Genomic DNA, 15,251 nt, shown 5'->3' on the forward strand with positions numbered 1-15,251 from the left:
GTTGTAGATTATGCAAGTCTTTCTTCAACCTTTTTGGCTTCTCCACATACGGGTACCGTAACAGCATGAATAGACGTGCATCAAAATCCAATCGGCAGCTAGTTTGACCGAGTATTTTACAGCGCTTCTCTGTCTTGTCCGTGCACTGTCAGGGTCTTCGTTTCATGTTGTAACAACATATTTTCTGCACCAAGTTACGTGCATCGGCACGTCAAGCTGAGAATCACATGCACAGATAAAATTTACATTCACTATTGCTTGTATGCACATAGTATTTCGAACCCTGTGTATGCTCTATGTTGTCTTTCTTGCATGAAAATTGTTATTTAATGCTGCTATTGAAATTTAATTTTGATGTTTACCATGAGTGTGCAGGGCCTGTTGGGTGGTGCGAAAGAATATCTTAAAGGTTTATATTCCTTAAAATGAATTATTAGCTGGGACCTGTTCGCAACATTTACAAAAAGTTTTTCACAGTTGTTAGTAATGCTAAGAATGACTTTGTGATAGTTTTATTGTCCGCTATGTGAAAATAAAATGGGTTAAAGCCATCAAGGAAAGCCCCACTTGACAGCACAAGAGGCTAGATTACATCTGTGGAGCTAATTCTCTGAGAGGAGGCGTCTGATTTCGAGTTCAATCTCAAACATCAACTTTGATCAATCTTTTTCTTGATGAGCAGATGGCTTTCATCCATCATCTGTTGGGAGTTTTGCCTTCAAATCACTTGTGATGTTTCCCATCAACTCCAATTTCCTGCAAACAATGAGGCAAAAAAAAGAAAACAGCTGTGCGACGAGCTAATGTGTTTGAAATGGAGCATTTCCTGCAAAACAATGAGTGAGCAGACAGCGCAGTTTAGACGGTAATGACTAAATTGCTGGTACACATTAAGTTTGTGTGTCGCATTAATAAGACATTAACACATGAGCGCTCAGAGGGAGCACGAACGACAACATCCCTCAGAGAGGAGGATTTAGTCTGGCAGAGTCAACTTCCCCAAAACAATAAGAAGCAGACTTGACTTCATAAACATTACGTCTTCATTTTATCCTGAAGAAAAACTCATTGTTCAAAGTCTTTGATGTTTAAGTACAGGCTGAAATCTGTGTGCGGAAACTTTATTTTTCATTTAAGTGGTTAATTATTTTGAATAAAAGATGTGATTATGATGTTTTTGAAACAAAATTCATCAACACTCCCCAGCTGTGCTTATTATGGGGACTACAGTTTCCTCCAGTTTGCCTATCAGGAGCCGTGGGAGTGGAAGATGCGGTTCTTAACATGCTGCATCGGGCCTACACCTACTTGGAGGAGGCAGGATGTTGTGTGAGGATTCTTTCCTTGACTTTTCAAGTCTGTTTAATACTATCCAGCCCCCCATACTGAGAGACCGGTTGGAGGGGATGGAGTAGACCGCTTCCTGACCTCCTGGATAAGACACTACTTGACAGAGTGGCCTCAGTACATCAGGCTTGGACGCTGTGTCTTCGGGATGGTCAGGAGCAGCACTGGGGCTCCACAGGGAACTGTTATAGAACCGTTCCGGTTCACACTCTAGGTTTGAGAAGGTGTTCGAGCTCAGTTGTCAAGGAATGGCTGAACACGGCTTCCACCAGACGGCTGAGCAGTGTCGGACAACTGCTAGTAAGGGTTTAAGATGTCAGCTAGTTCATCTATAAGACTAACTTTACCATTTGGAGGTTGTGGAGTTAGAAAGAAGTGAGACCTCAGCAGCCTGCTGCTCATCTCTGTTTGAGGCTTACAACTGCCCTTCACTGCGCTAAAACTGCAGTTACGGACAGTTACTGCTGATAATGGTGACTGCATTATCGCAACAGCATTATTCCCAGCCTCTAGTTCCCCCCAGTAACACTGTTAACTCTGTAATAGCACTGTTACCATCGTTAAGCACTGTTTATGGAGTTAGCATCGTTAGCTGTTAGCTGCCAGCTGCCAGCTCGGCAACCTTCACGTTGAGAAGTGTGCAGACAATCCCAGCTCAAGCTCCAGATGTCACATAGCACAGCTCCTTGAATAAATAACTGCATATATTATTCATTATACTGTGTACTGAAGGTATTTTTAGCAGCAAATCTAGGAAATAGAATTGTTAATTGACCCTTCTTTGTTCATGTAATACAGCCCACCCTCAGCAGAGTGACCACAGACATTTTTGTTTACCGCAGAAGAGTAGAAAAACAAAACGGAAAAAGACTGGCAGCACTTTGGTCTCTGGTAGTTTATTGTTTACTGCCGGTGCACCGCTGATGGAGTGCAGAAAGAAACCCAGAGAGATGGAGCGTACTGAGAGACAGCAGCTCACTGTACCCGTGCGTGTGTGTGTATGTGTGTGTGTGTGTGTAGGGTCTGCGGCGGCTCCCTCACTCACCCGATATACTGCAGTGGATGGCTCTGATGAATAACAATCCTACACGTGGGGCACGTGTTGTTTTCCTCCAGATACTTCACTAGGCAGCTTCTACAGACTGGAGACACACACACAAAGAAACACACACACAAGGGAGATATGGTTACTGTCAAAGATTTCAAACTAAACAAACAATTATACTGCGTATGGAGTTGTTTTGTTTTTTTTTAACAAATGTTTCAAATCACATATGTTTCACTTTTTTTAAAACACATCTGTAGTAACATCTGTGTGACTGGCTAACACCATAATCGTCATCATCTGCTGGATACTCTGATCACAGTCACTCTGGATGATTTGAGAAACTCAACCACATATTCAGCATTTTAAAATCCACATCTCACTGTCAGCTGCAAAGTGGAAAACATTACTATCGACAGCTTATAATTAGAGCCCGTCTGACAAACTGGACGACTGTTATCAGCTCATCAAAGAGATGATTTGTAACAAGATCATCTCCAATACCCAGTTTGTCCACCAGAGAGCACTCACAAGTTTGTTTTAACCTAACAGCAACCTCCAGGGCTGAAAAATTAAACCATCAGAGAAGTGTCATAAACTGCAGTTCCTCTAATGGCCACCTGAGGCTGACTCCAGAAGTGAGTCAATCTCCATAGTCCGCCATGTGAAAATAACCAACTTTACAACAGGAGTTAACGTGTTCACAGCCTGGTACAAAAACAGTTTTAGTCTCTATGGCTGATTTCAACATGGCGGCATGACCACTTTGAGTGACAGGCTGTCTGCAGAGCATCACCACAGCCTATGACAGTGGTTCTCAATCCAGGTGTGCTGTGGGACTTTGTAATAACCATACATTATTACAATATTCAACTGGGCCTTTACAAACAGTTATGAATACATTTTTAATTGACTGTATAAGTATGTTGTGTGCACCCATTTCCTAATAAAGAGGCAAACTCTAGCTAAACAATGTAATTTAATTTAATTTTTAAAAACCTTCATGGGGAACATATTTGTTGCCGTTATTGTGTCGATATTGTAAGTGTGTGACACATCAGAATCCAGTGTGAGGGATGATAACATTTAAAAGGAGAAAGCCGTGAGTGGGACAATGGATCACTTTATTGTACAGAGCAAATACAATAAAGCACCTATGAAGACGAGCGACTGCTGATAAAACTGTCAGTAGACGTATCATTAAAGCTACCTGTGTCTGTTTTCCCATATTTTTATTGTCTGCTGTCGTGATAAGAGTGATAACACACGTTATAGAAGCTACTGTGCACAGATATAAATACAGCTGTGCCTTCAGATTTCGGTTTGCCCTTTGGTGTTCCTTGAGCACAGAACGTTTAAGAACCTCTGGTCTGTGAGTCAGATCCACGCCTCACTCCTCCACAGCTCCAGCCTCTCGTACTAACACTTCTGGCTCCAGATAATCGAGATGGCGACAGCTGAAAGGCCAAATTCAAGGCTTCAAACCAAGTCCACAAACCAGTGGGCTACGTCCATTTCTTAATACATCTTATGATTTTGGTCACAATTCCTTAATGTCAACAAAGTGGCCCTTATTAATAAATGTTAAAATTAGGCATCAATGTCAAAAGCAAGCAATGACTGACTTGTTAACAGATTTTTTTTTTTTTTAATCCAGAAACATCTGTACTGGCATCAAAAATCCAGTACCGGCAGAGTTTTGATTGTAATGTTGGTGATTTAAAAGCTGAATCTTATTCTACAATAATCAGAGCATCAGCTGGATTATTAAACTATAAATGTTATTAGGATCTGTAAATCAGTGGTTCCCAACTGGTCCAGCCTCAGGGTCCAGATTTCTCCTTAGTCATTAGTTTAAAGTTCGCAGACTTTAATATATTCAGCATCATACTTGCGTTTGGACATGTTGTCAGGCTTGTTTGCCGTCTCTGTTAGGTAGTTGTCCCATTTTCCCTCATTCTATAGCAAGAAACAGCACTTAAATACACAAACTCTGTGCCGGAAATTCACTGTACTTCAAACTTGACACATTTGTGAGTCACTTGGGGTCCATTCAGAATGAACCTGTGACCCACCAGTTGGTGACCACAGCCTTAAATCATGTTATTTCAAACTGTATTCAACACTTTAACATTTGATTATTTACTACTCACAGAAGCTTCACCACACAGCTACAACCAGCTATGAGTTTACATATTGGCTGAAGTGTTGCTACAGCTATGTGTGTGTTCTGTGCTGCTGTCAGTTTTCCCTCCACTGTACATCTGCCCAGGTGTGCTGCATTACTTAAGGAGGTGCACTGCACCTGGTGTGAGGAGGAGGTGCTAAAGAGCTCCTGGAGAGGAGAGAGTGGGGATTGCTGGTGGTGCTGCCTCTCAGCCTGGGATTTTATTGCCTTATTAGTATGATTTCTATAAATAAATCCCATTGATGTGATTGTTTCGATGTGGTTATTTTGGGTCGGTGGTGGAGTTGTGTTCGCTCCAAAGGGCCGCCCAAAGGTGGGGCAACACTTACGTCAATTATTTTTCTTCTTAATGAATTATTTAGTCTATAAAATGCTCATCACCAGTTTCCAGTAGCCTGAGGTGACATGTTCAGGTTAGTTGCTCTGTCCGAGACACAGTCCACACTTCAGGGTATTTAATTTAAAATGAGATAAAACAGATGAAAGCAACAGACCTTCACATCTGAGAGGCTGACACATAGGAAAATTTGGGATTTTTCTTATTAATGTAATTTTCTGTCAATCAACTAACTGATTAAATATCAACAACAGAGTAAAAGAATCAAAGCAATCTGAAGATGAGCATCAACAAACAGCAGTCCTGCAGGAAAGAACATGACTATCCAGATCACTGATTCCTCATGAATAATCTAACATTAAAAACCACATTTAAACATAAATTACTCAACCTTCCACCTGTGGAAACGTGCGTAATATGGGACACCTTTTGAAACCCTGCCCTGCACGCTCGTCTCTATCAAATCCATCTCCACCTGACACTTATTATTGCAGCCTGAGTTTTATTGCAGTGGAGCTCAGCCTGTCTGAACAGCTGCAACGCTGACGTGATGTGAATCTCTTTGTCTCAACTCTCTGATGGCGGAGCCCCCTTTGCACAAAGTGAGAGGGAGAATCAAAGCATCTCGTCGACACTCTGATGTTTACAGTGAGCGGAGCAGCTCCAAACTACGGTAGAGGAGCTCCCTCTAGTGGACAGATGTGGTGCTACACTGTCTGGGATCATCTTATATGTCTGATACAAACTGATAACGCTGCATGCTCATGGTAACATTTGGGTGTTCAGTTCAGCATCTTGATTAAAGCTTATTATGGCTGCTTGATGCTGCAAACATTAGCAGGGAGACTAAGTTACTTGTTTGACTGTGTGTATCCTCAAAGCAGCAGCAAAGCTTAAGACACTCAGAATCAAGTGGATTTATCTGCAGGGATTTCTCACTTTAAATGAACAAAAAGCTTTCACTTCAATCAGACAAACCACAGAGCGACTGATGGGTCCACTCTCCAGTTTGATTAGATTATTCTCACCAGCCCCGATGCACTGCACCAGGAATAAATGTGTCGAGTTCGATTCATCAGCTCCAAACACAGTGGGGGTGAGAATGCCTTCCAGCTCCAAATCCACAGACCCCTTCCATTATTCTGTGTGATTATCATTTCACAACAAAACATCAACTTGGCCCAGATCTCGTGTGAGCGATGAAGGGCACTGTAAGACTGCAGATGAAGTAATCAGGCTGAGACCCTGTTAACGCAGTGACCCCCAGGTCCTACAGAACAGCTGATTCAAGGTCAGGCTACTTCCTCTGCAGTGTAACAGGCAGTAAAACACGAGCCAGCGTACAGTAGAATGCAGATGGATCAGTCTGTAGAGGCAGTGTGAAGCTTTAACCATGGACACATTTACATGCACATTATTATTCTGAATTTGATCCGGGTCATGTCAACAGCATATTCCATTTGGGTATTCCAGATTAGGATTTTTCCACACTTAGACATTCTGAAAATATTTGGGTTTTAATAGCATTCTATGGGCATGTACACAGCCTATTCGGAACATGCTTTTCAATCGCCGTTTTAGCCACAGTTTGCGACACACTGCTTTTTGACGATTTATAGTTTTCTGTGTGTGTTGTCATGGATACATTGTACACAAACTAACTCGCCAACAGTTTGTGAGGCTGCAGATTCATGTCCAAAAAGCCCACATTGCTGGGGTCTCATTTTTAAACTCTGCATACCCACAAACCAAGGCCTGAAAGAAGCGTTCGCCACTTCCAACGGAAAAGTCATGATCTATAAAAACAGACTTGATGGGAGAATCTTTGACCCGTGCTTACGGACATTTTGGAGACGGGAAATTGGCGACACAGATGATGAGGTGGAAGTCAGGTTGTAGAAACTGTCGAATAATTTTTAGTGTATGTCATTTTTGGCTTTTGTTTGTAGGTACATTTTAAGCATGAGAGCCCTGGTAAGAAGAAGAAACACAACTTAAAACAAGTTTTTGGATATGAGCAAACATCAAACCCCTGTCCTTTTCAGGGGGGTCACTGAAGGAATAAAAGAGGAAGGCTGTGTTCACACGGTCAAACAAATCTGCCACCATTACGAAATATTGAAAAAATCCTGTTTTGATGCAAGAAGCAAAATGACATACAGCTCCAGCCATCCACTTTCCTCTACCTAGTCTTTGACACGATAGAGGACATGTACGGAGTATGTACGGCTGATTGTAAAGGGAAACATTAGTGGAATATTCCTTTTGATTGGGCATGTCAACAGCTTAGTAGTAAAATTGTCTTTTTATGAATACGGGTAAAAACCGTACTATTTTGTGCATTTAAACACACTCAGTGTCCAAAATCAAGAAATACTGAGGCTGTAAAAATAGATGAGGTCTCGCAGGTTGAACAGGAAGTGTCTGGCGAGATGGGCGAGGAATCTAAAGAGGAAGTTCTGCCCTAAACCTTGTTTCGCAAAAGCAACTCAGATGGTCGACAGCTGCATTTTATAACACGTTTTCTACATCTTTTGAGCCCAGATACTGTTTATGCACAATTACCCAAACTGGATGGTTTAATGTAAATGTGATGGAAAGCTGAGTCATGTTGAACTCCTATCTAAATTTTGAGCTGTGTGAAATCACTCGTCCAGTCCTGTGTGTGTTTCAACTAACAAACAAGGAGAGAATCAACCCTAAACATCTAAATAAAGTCATCTATATTTATATCACATGACACTTCAACCACAGTGATGCCTTTTGAAAAGCTTGTCGCTGCTTCAGAGCAGCCTCTGCTAGTATGAAGCAAAAATCAGGGGTATTTTTTAGAATGTGTTGTTTTCGGAGGGGTTTTGGTGTAAAACTTTACATTTTCTTCTTTTGTCTCTGTCGTGTCTTTCATATTTATTTCCCCTTTTTCTCTTCTTCGTCTGTGAAGCACTTTGTAACTTCTGCTTTGGAAAGTGCTGCATAAATAAACTAAATTACGATGATAGGACACTGTGACACCCCTCCCACTGTCTGGCAGGATGACTTGGCCAACCTCAGGTGTTTCCCAAAGTCATGGAAGGATCCTTAAACGGCTGAATTTCAAGGATGGTGCGTCACCAAATCTTTTTTCAGCTGTTGTCTTTACTCCACTCTGAAAGGGGATTAGGGTGTGAATGTGTCTGTGTGTGTCGGGGGCTTCACCTGGCCTCACCTGTGAACAGCACCGTTTGCATATTCAGTGAAAAGGATTACCTCTTCTACTGCCAACTCTTCATCCCAAACAACAGGACATTCATGTTTAGATGGACATTTAATTGTTCAAATCAGTGGAGCAGATTAAAGTGTTAATGCTCCATACATTCCTAACACTTGACTGAATCACCTCAACTGACCTTTAAAAAAATCACCACAACGGGTGAGGTTTTTTTTTCTTAAGTATAAGCCAGACAAATTTTATCCTTGAAGGTCACGTGACTTTGAAAATCCTGCTTACATTTGTTCAAATTGTACAACGACATTAGAGAACCCCAAAATGATCACAGTTCCCTGAAACCTCCTCAGTCTGCTGAGAGTTAATGACGCACACCTGGAGGCACTCGTTAGCTTGTTACAATGTGTGTTCAGTGAACGTTAGGAAGAACTCGTCCTACCAAGGAAGGTCCTTGACTTTGAGAAACACCACTCGTCAGGCAGTTGGCCGACAGGTGAGGGTCGTTCGCTTGATTCAGCTCACCTGGGCCTTCCAGGCTATTAAAGCTGCCCCAGCTGCATTGTTGCCTTTTGGTTTTGCACCTTCAACACTCTGCTGATCTACATGCTCTTTTGTTCATTTCAGTTTCTCTCAGTTTAAAACAATCCAGTTCGTTTTCAGCTGATCTTTTGTGTGCACAGACTGCTTGTCACATTCACTGAGCCACTTTGTGACGGATAAACACGACGATTTTGAACGAGTCGCAACAGTTTAACAGTCAGGTAACAATTACTGTCTTCCTTATCAAAGTGCACTATCAAATTGGCCGCTGAGTCAACTTGCCAGACCCATTAAAACACCTTTAATGGTTGATGATGTTCACACTCCAAATGACGCTATCTAAAAGCTTCACAAACAAAAGAAAACAGGTCCATGTGGGTCTGTGAGGTCTTTCCGTCTTAGTTTTTGAACTGAAGCAGAGTCAGTATTTGATTTAAATCTCTCTCAGTCTTTGAGGAAGGTTGGATTTGCGTATTTGCTGAAAATAAACAAAATGATGCACTAAATTTGACTAAGAAAGATGGTTTTGCATGATAAAAACTTTTATAATCAGACTTTGTATCCTGTTGAGGAGGACTGTGCAACAGATTCCACTAAATTAATCAGGTCCGAAGACACAAACTGAGAAGTTATGTAAGGATGTAATGAAAGGAGGGCACTTATCATGTATTGTTATCATGGGCAGTCACTTAACTTTCCTTTTTTTAAAGTGTATTTTTAAGAGAACTTTCGCTTCAATAAAGCAGCTTTTTTTGGGTTTGAGTGAGTGGGGTGATACCGAATGGTCTGACCAGAAAGTACAAAGACTGTAACTGAAGACACAAACAGACTTTATTATCCTACTTTAATGAAAATACGCCACTAACGATGTGTCATTATTTCACGTGAGTCTGTGTGTGTTCGGGTTCAAGTCACTGGGTTTAAAACTTTAAAAATAAAATTTGTATAAGTTATGAGAGCGGTTTGTTTTATGGGTGAGACTGTGGACCGAACAGCAGCCAGCTCAGGGACTTCATATCTGGTGGTGTGACAGACACATAGAGTCTGAAGGCAGTGCTGTAAATCAAAATGCAGCTACAAGCTGAGCCGCACAGATCACAGAGGCATCGCTCTGCCTCCAGGATTCTTCCCACCGGGGATAAATCCTGAAGGTAACACCTCCAGAGCTGAGAAAACCCCTCGGAGACAAACACAGCCGATGTGTCAGATAAACAAGAGACATAAAAGAGAACGTGATGAGAGAAAAAGAGCTGATGACAAGAAGGAAAAACAGGAGCAAAAGTGACAGAAGAGCAACAAAGCAAGAATATGTGAAATCACAAAGACAGACAGGAAGTGTGTGAGGAGGGACCTACAGGTGTGTAAGCACTCTGTGACAGTGGTGGCGTCAATCAGGTAGCCATCACACAGACGACATGTGATGTGGGCGTTGATGTGACACAGCTTTATCTTCCTCGTCAGCATGTCGGGGTTCTGCAGAGGAGAGATGAGAATTAGGGATTAAAACTTCAAGCAAAAGTCAAACTTCACTGCAGCTGCTAGAGAGTGGTTTTCATCTCAGGTCATCTTCAGTCACTGTGAGCACACTCAGTGAACTTTTGACATCACTTTCAGCGGGAACAAACATTTTAAAATATTGATTTGTGCTGTTACAAACACTTTCCTTCACATTTCATTGCAAAACTACAACATGAAAACACAATTTACTCATTAAAACTGGAACATATTCAGTCTGAGAACATTTAACCTCTTCCACTCCGCCAGGACACCGACAGTACTGGTTTCAGAGGCTGTAGCAGGGTGAGCGAAGATACTGGTGTCATATGAGACTAGAAAAGTACAGAATCCATTAGTACCATCCATGTCGTGCTGCCTTGTCAGGGAGTGACTTAAATAGCACTCCAATGTTAAGCTAAATTTTTTAAAGGGAAAAAATAAAAGCACTACGTCGAACAACAGCGTGAGTTGATGTTTTTTTTCCTTCAACAATGCACACACGTGGTTAGGTTCAGCCAACAAAAGCACATGGTTGGGTTTCAGGAAGAAGAACAGGATACGACTTTACGATCCTACGAGAAGCAAACACCAACCTCCCAAGTGAAAGTCAGTGAAAAGTCGGTGGTTGTTGCTGTTTAACCATAATAGGTACTAGTTGTGCATCATGCAACATGAAAGGACAGCTTTTATCGTTGGTGTCTGACACCTGAAGTCACTGACCAGGCGCCGCTAATCAACGACTTCAGAGTGAGACCAGATTGCGGATTAATCTTCAGGTTCCCAGCTTTCAGTTGATGTATACTACTTCTATGTGACATACTGTTGATCTGCTATCTGCCCCTAAAGCTCCCCTGCCACCACTAAAAAAAGACAAAATGGGGCTGTGGCAGGGAGGAGGTGGAAGAGGTTAACCAACTACATGCAACTACAACAAAACTGCTATGAAACTCTGATACTTTTTTGTGTCCTTTCAATCGTCATTTTACAGGTTAGATCTGAAGGGTCACAGGTTCAGTCCGTCTTACAGACTGTCCTGCAGACACAAAGGTGATCCGTTCACCAAAAGGTTTAAGGTTCAATCCCTGCAGCCACTTCCTGCTCACTGACTGTGTGCTGCCCTACAGTTATAGCTATAGCTAATGTGTAAGTTGCATAACATCACAGATGCCCAAATAAAGGAAGTTGTGTCTCTGACAACACAGAGTGGGAAAGAGGGCAGTTTGCAGCATGTGGGCAGAAACGATACAAAAGAATCCCTCATGGTTTTAAACTTTATCTGATTTTAATTCACCCTAAATAAAAACACTGGAAAATCTTCATTATTATGTTCTTCTTTTGTTCTGTTCAAGAAACAAGCACATATAATGTGACTGATGATGAAGCCAACTGCAGGTTATTAGCACCTGTAGTTTCAGCCCAACCCAAAGCTTGTGTATGTAACAAGAGCAGCAGTGGGGATTTAAACTTAGGGATGCAAACATGCTGGTGAGAGCCTCGGTCAGGTTGATACATGAAGTCAGCAGGGTTGCAACAGTATGAGATGTTCCCAGCAAAATAACCTCCTCCAGAAACAACTTCATGCTAACACAGTGCTAAATAAAATTATACCTGAAACCATATTATTAATGGAAGTTTGTGTTAAAAGTCTCCTCTTAGAAAATAACTTAAAGAGGAAATTCAACATCCACTTTTTTTTCTTTTTCTTTCAATTTAGAAAATAAGCAAATGTACACAGGATGATATCCGTCAGCTTTTAGATCACAGTATATCTTGAAACTGGTGTATCGCTGCAACCCTAGAAGTCAGTCAGCTCCTACAGGATGTCGCGATCCTGATAATTAACTCATATTCAACCCTGTGAATTCTGTGCAACCTTGTAATTTTGTCCAATCATCGCAGTTTCTCGAGTTTCTACACTCCCATCCTTGTTCCTGGTTGTGAAGATGCAAACCTGTGCAACACAAACATCTCACATTTACCAACAAAAACTACTGCGCAAGACGTTGCGCTGACGTTCTGAATGAAAGCAAGGGTCAACTGTTTTGCAACACAAATGAAAGTCATCAACAGACAAACACTATTGTGAATTGTTTGTAACGTGATTGTGAATGTTTATCTTTTGTGTGGACCGCAGGAAGAATAGCTGTTGCTGTGGTAACAACTAAGGTGGGATCCTAAATATACAAAACAAACTTTTGTATCAGAAAAAACACCCTCGGAGAACGGCTGAAACTCATGAACAACAGACGAGACAAATCACCTTAACAGAGACTTTAAGGTGAGGTTTCTTTTAGTTTCGCAACATACAACACTCTCGCAGCACATTTTTCAACTCACAACACCACTACACCACTGACCACTGACTGACACACCTCACATTATCCTTTTGCTGCACATTCAGTTCATCCTTTGTGATTATTTAAATAAATTTAGTATCCTTTTTTTGTAACCTTTAAACCGTGTGCTTCCTCCTTTTTGATGCAGCCTTTGAGCCAGATCGTGTCAACCTGGGGGCTTGTCGTCGTCGGCTGGTGCTAAATTTTTAGTTGATAGTTATTGAAAACTGCGTTTTTCTTGGTGTGTTTGCTGCACACTCGAGTGTTAATTACCCTCTGCCCTTGCTGGGTGTAAAAAAGGGGGGGTTAATGGAAGTGGCCATGGCTTCAGGGAAAAAGGTAAAGAGGTTTTTTTTTCCCTGTTTGTACTACTATTTTTGTAGTTTAAAGCTCTGATTGGCAATTTGGTTGCTGTTTTTTTTTTTTTTTTTTTGAGGAAGTGCATGGTTTAATATTTTAATAATTAATTTATCAATAATTATAAGAAAAAATGAAATTACAGACTCTTGGTTGGGCAGCTCCGCACCCCAGTCGAGTTTCTCTCAGTTTATATCCATGTTTGTAAAAATATAAAAAACAAAAAAGATGCTTGCTTTACACACATCTTCCCCCGACAGCACAGAAGATCTATGTAATTTCAAGGTGGACACCCACGATTAGTGTCACCAGTTCAGTATCTGACCAAATGTCTCCTCTTCTGTTCCTGAGATATGACGTTGAGTAAAGTGTTTTTACAGGTTATTATGATGTCACAGTGAAGCTGACCTTTGACCTTTTTGAATATGAAATGTCATCACTTCATCATTTTATCCTGTTACACATCTGTGTGAAATTTTGACTATGTATGAAGTTATGGCCAGAAACAGGTTTCGTGAGGTCACAGTGACCTTGACCTTTGACATTCGACCACCAAATTTGAATCAGCTCATTCTTGAGTCCAAGTGGACGTTTGTGTCATATTTGAGGAAATTCCCTTTTCTTGAGATATCGCGTTCATGAGAATGAGATGAATACAAAGTCATAGTGACCTTGACCTTTGACCACCAAATTCTAATCAGTTCATCCCCTGATCTGTTTATTTATTAGGCCCATTTCCACTGAAGAAGTTCCTGGTACTATTTGTGGGGCAGGAACTTTACAGGAACATCCTCTCACTCGGCGCTCTCAACCACCATGTCTCCACTGAGAGGGCGGAGTAGGAGGAAGGTTCCTGTGAAGTTACCGGGCTCTGGATGTGACGTAATCGTTGCGCGACCATTTTAAAATGCCAGCTTCACCTGGACCTCTTCGTCGGTCCATTTGTCGTACAATTTGTCTTCCATTTCTTACTTTTTTTTTTTTTTTTTTTTTACTTATGCCTGCTTTTAAAAATGCAACTCCTCATCTGCTGAGTTTAAAAATGCCGGCTATTTTGTCGCTTTCTGTTGACGTCACATCCCGCCTTGGGTATATCCAATCAGCACCAAGTAATCCCCAAGCCCCAGCCAGGAGTTTCTCGGGGCCGTTCTGAGTACCTACTCCGAGGCAGGGACTTGTTTAGCCCCTGTAAAAGTTCCAGAACTCTGTCCTTCGGAGGTGGTTCCTGCGGTGGAGACACGCACCAACGGCCCCGGCCCCGTAAAATTACCCCGAAGTTCCTGCAGTGGAAACGGGCCTACTGTGCTCTGTTTCTTTAACGCAGCAGGTAGGCTACCTGATGGGTGGAGTGACTGTCCATGTTGGGAGCACCTGGGCTCAATGCTCTCAGTCTATATATACCCTGTCACTCTGGCTGCGGCGCTCTCTTCCCCCCAAGCATTGCTTGTTACTTTCACACCTCCAACACCCCACACTACACACAGCATACACACACCTTCACCACTGATTCTACTGATAAACACATCTCACCCTTACTTTATTTAGTTGTTTTGTTTCCTGTGTTTAAAATATTTTTGCCTTTAGACTGCGTCTCCCTCTTTTTAGATACAGATTTACAGATATTGCGTTCACGAGAATGGGACGAACGCACGGCCAACGATAAAACATAATGCTTCCTGCCATGGCTATTGCCAGTGCAAAAACCAACTATTTTTGCACTTTTCACTCACTCTCCTGCAATTTCATTACAAAAAAAATGCCTACAAACACAACAACAGGGGGCGCAATTTTTTAGAAAAGCTGCCGTGACATTTTAGGTCAAAACAATTCCCCTAAAAAAGCAAAATCCTGGAGGGACTGGTCAGTGATTCATAAGCAAGGTCTGTCTTTTAGTGACAAATCACTCTATCACTTTCTGGTGGACATAAACAAAACAGGAAATCCATGCGCAAAGACACATTATTGTTTTCCAAAAAGATAATATAACCTGTAGTACCAATACTATTCCTCCATATACCTGGAAGAAATGTCTTCTTTTTCTTTATTTCACCGCACGACGCAGTTTAGCAAAGTTCCAACACAGAGTATGAGAGTCCTGTATTGCCCAAAGAGTTTATAGCTATTGCTGATTTTTAACTCTCGTCCCTTGCTGGGCTTTGAGTTGGAAAGATGAGACCATTTCAGCACTAACACCATTGAATAAAAGCCAGAGCCAGTGCAGCACAGCCTGTTATACAGCCCTAATCACAACAAGGAACAATATGTTGGATATTACTGCAGCATTTTATGTCAGCGTGTTCTGTCTGCCTGCGCCTCACTGTTTTCTATGCTTTGTCCTATTGTACCCAAGGAGCTAGTTATCATCTCTGCTCTCCTGCCAACCACAGTCACTCTACCTC

At 41.7% G+C, this 15,251-nt stretch overlaps 1 protein-coding gene across 2 annotated transcripts in view; it reads right to left on the reverse strand.

Annotated features, from left to right (window-relative positions):
- LOC125894873 (polycomb group RING finger protein 3) overlaps positions 1–15,251 on the reverse strand; it is a 100,442-nt gene that overhangs the window by 38,557 nt on the left and 46,634 nt on the right. For both annotated transcript variants that reach the window (XM_049586526.1, XM_049586525.1), the window contains exons 3-4: positions 10,018–10,135; positions 2,393–2,489 (exon numbers count right to left, since the gene is read on the reverse strand). In XM_049586526.1, coding sequence (XP_049442483.1) covers positions 2,393–2,489; positions 10,018–10,135 — 215 coding nt within the window. The remainder of the gene's footprint in view (positions 1–2,392; positions 2,490–10,017; positions 10,136–15,251) is intronic.

This window comes from Epinephelus fuscoguttatus, linkage group LG9 (assembly GCF_011397635.1).
Source record: "Epinephelus fuscoguttatus linkage group LG9, E.fuscoguttatus.final_Chr_v1".
Lineage (NCBI taxonomy): Eukaryota > Metazoa > Chordata > Actinopteri > Perciformes > Serranidae > Epinephelus > Epinephelus fuscoguttatus.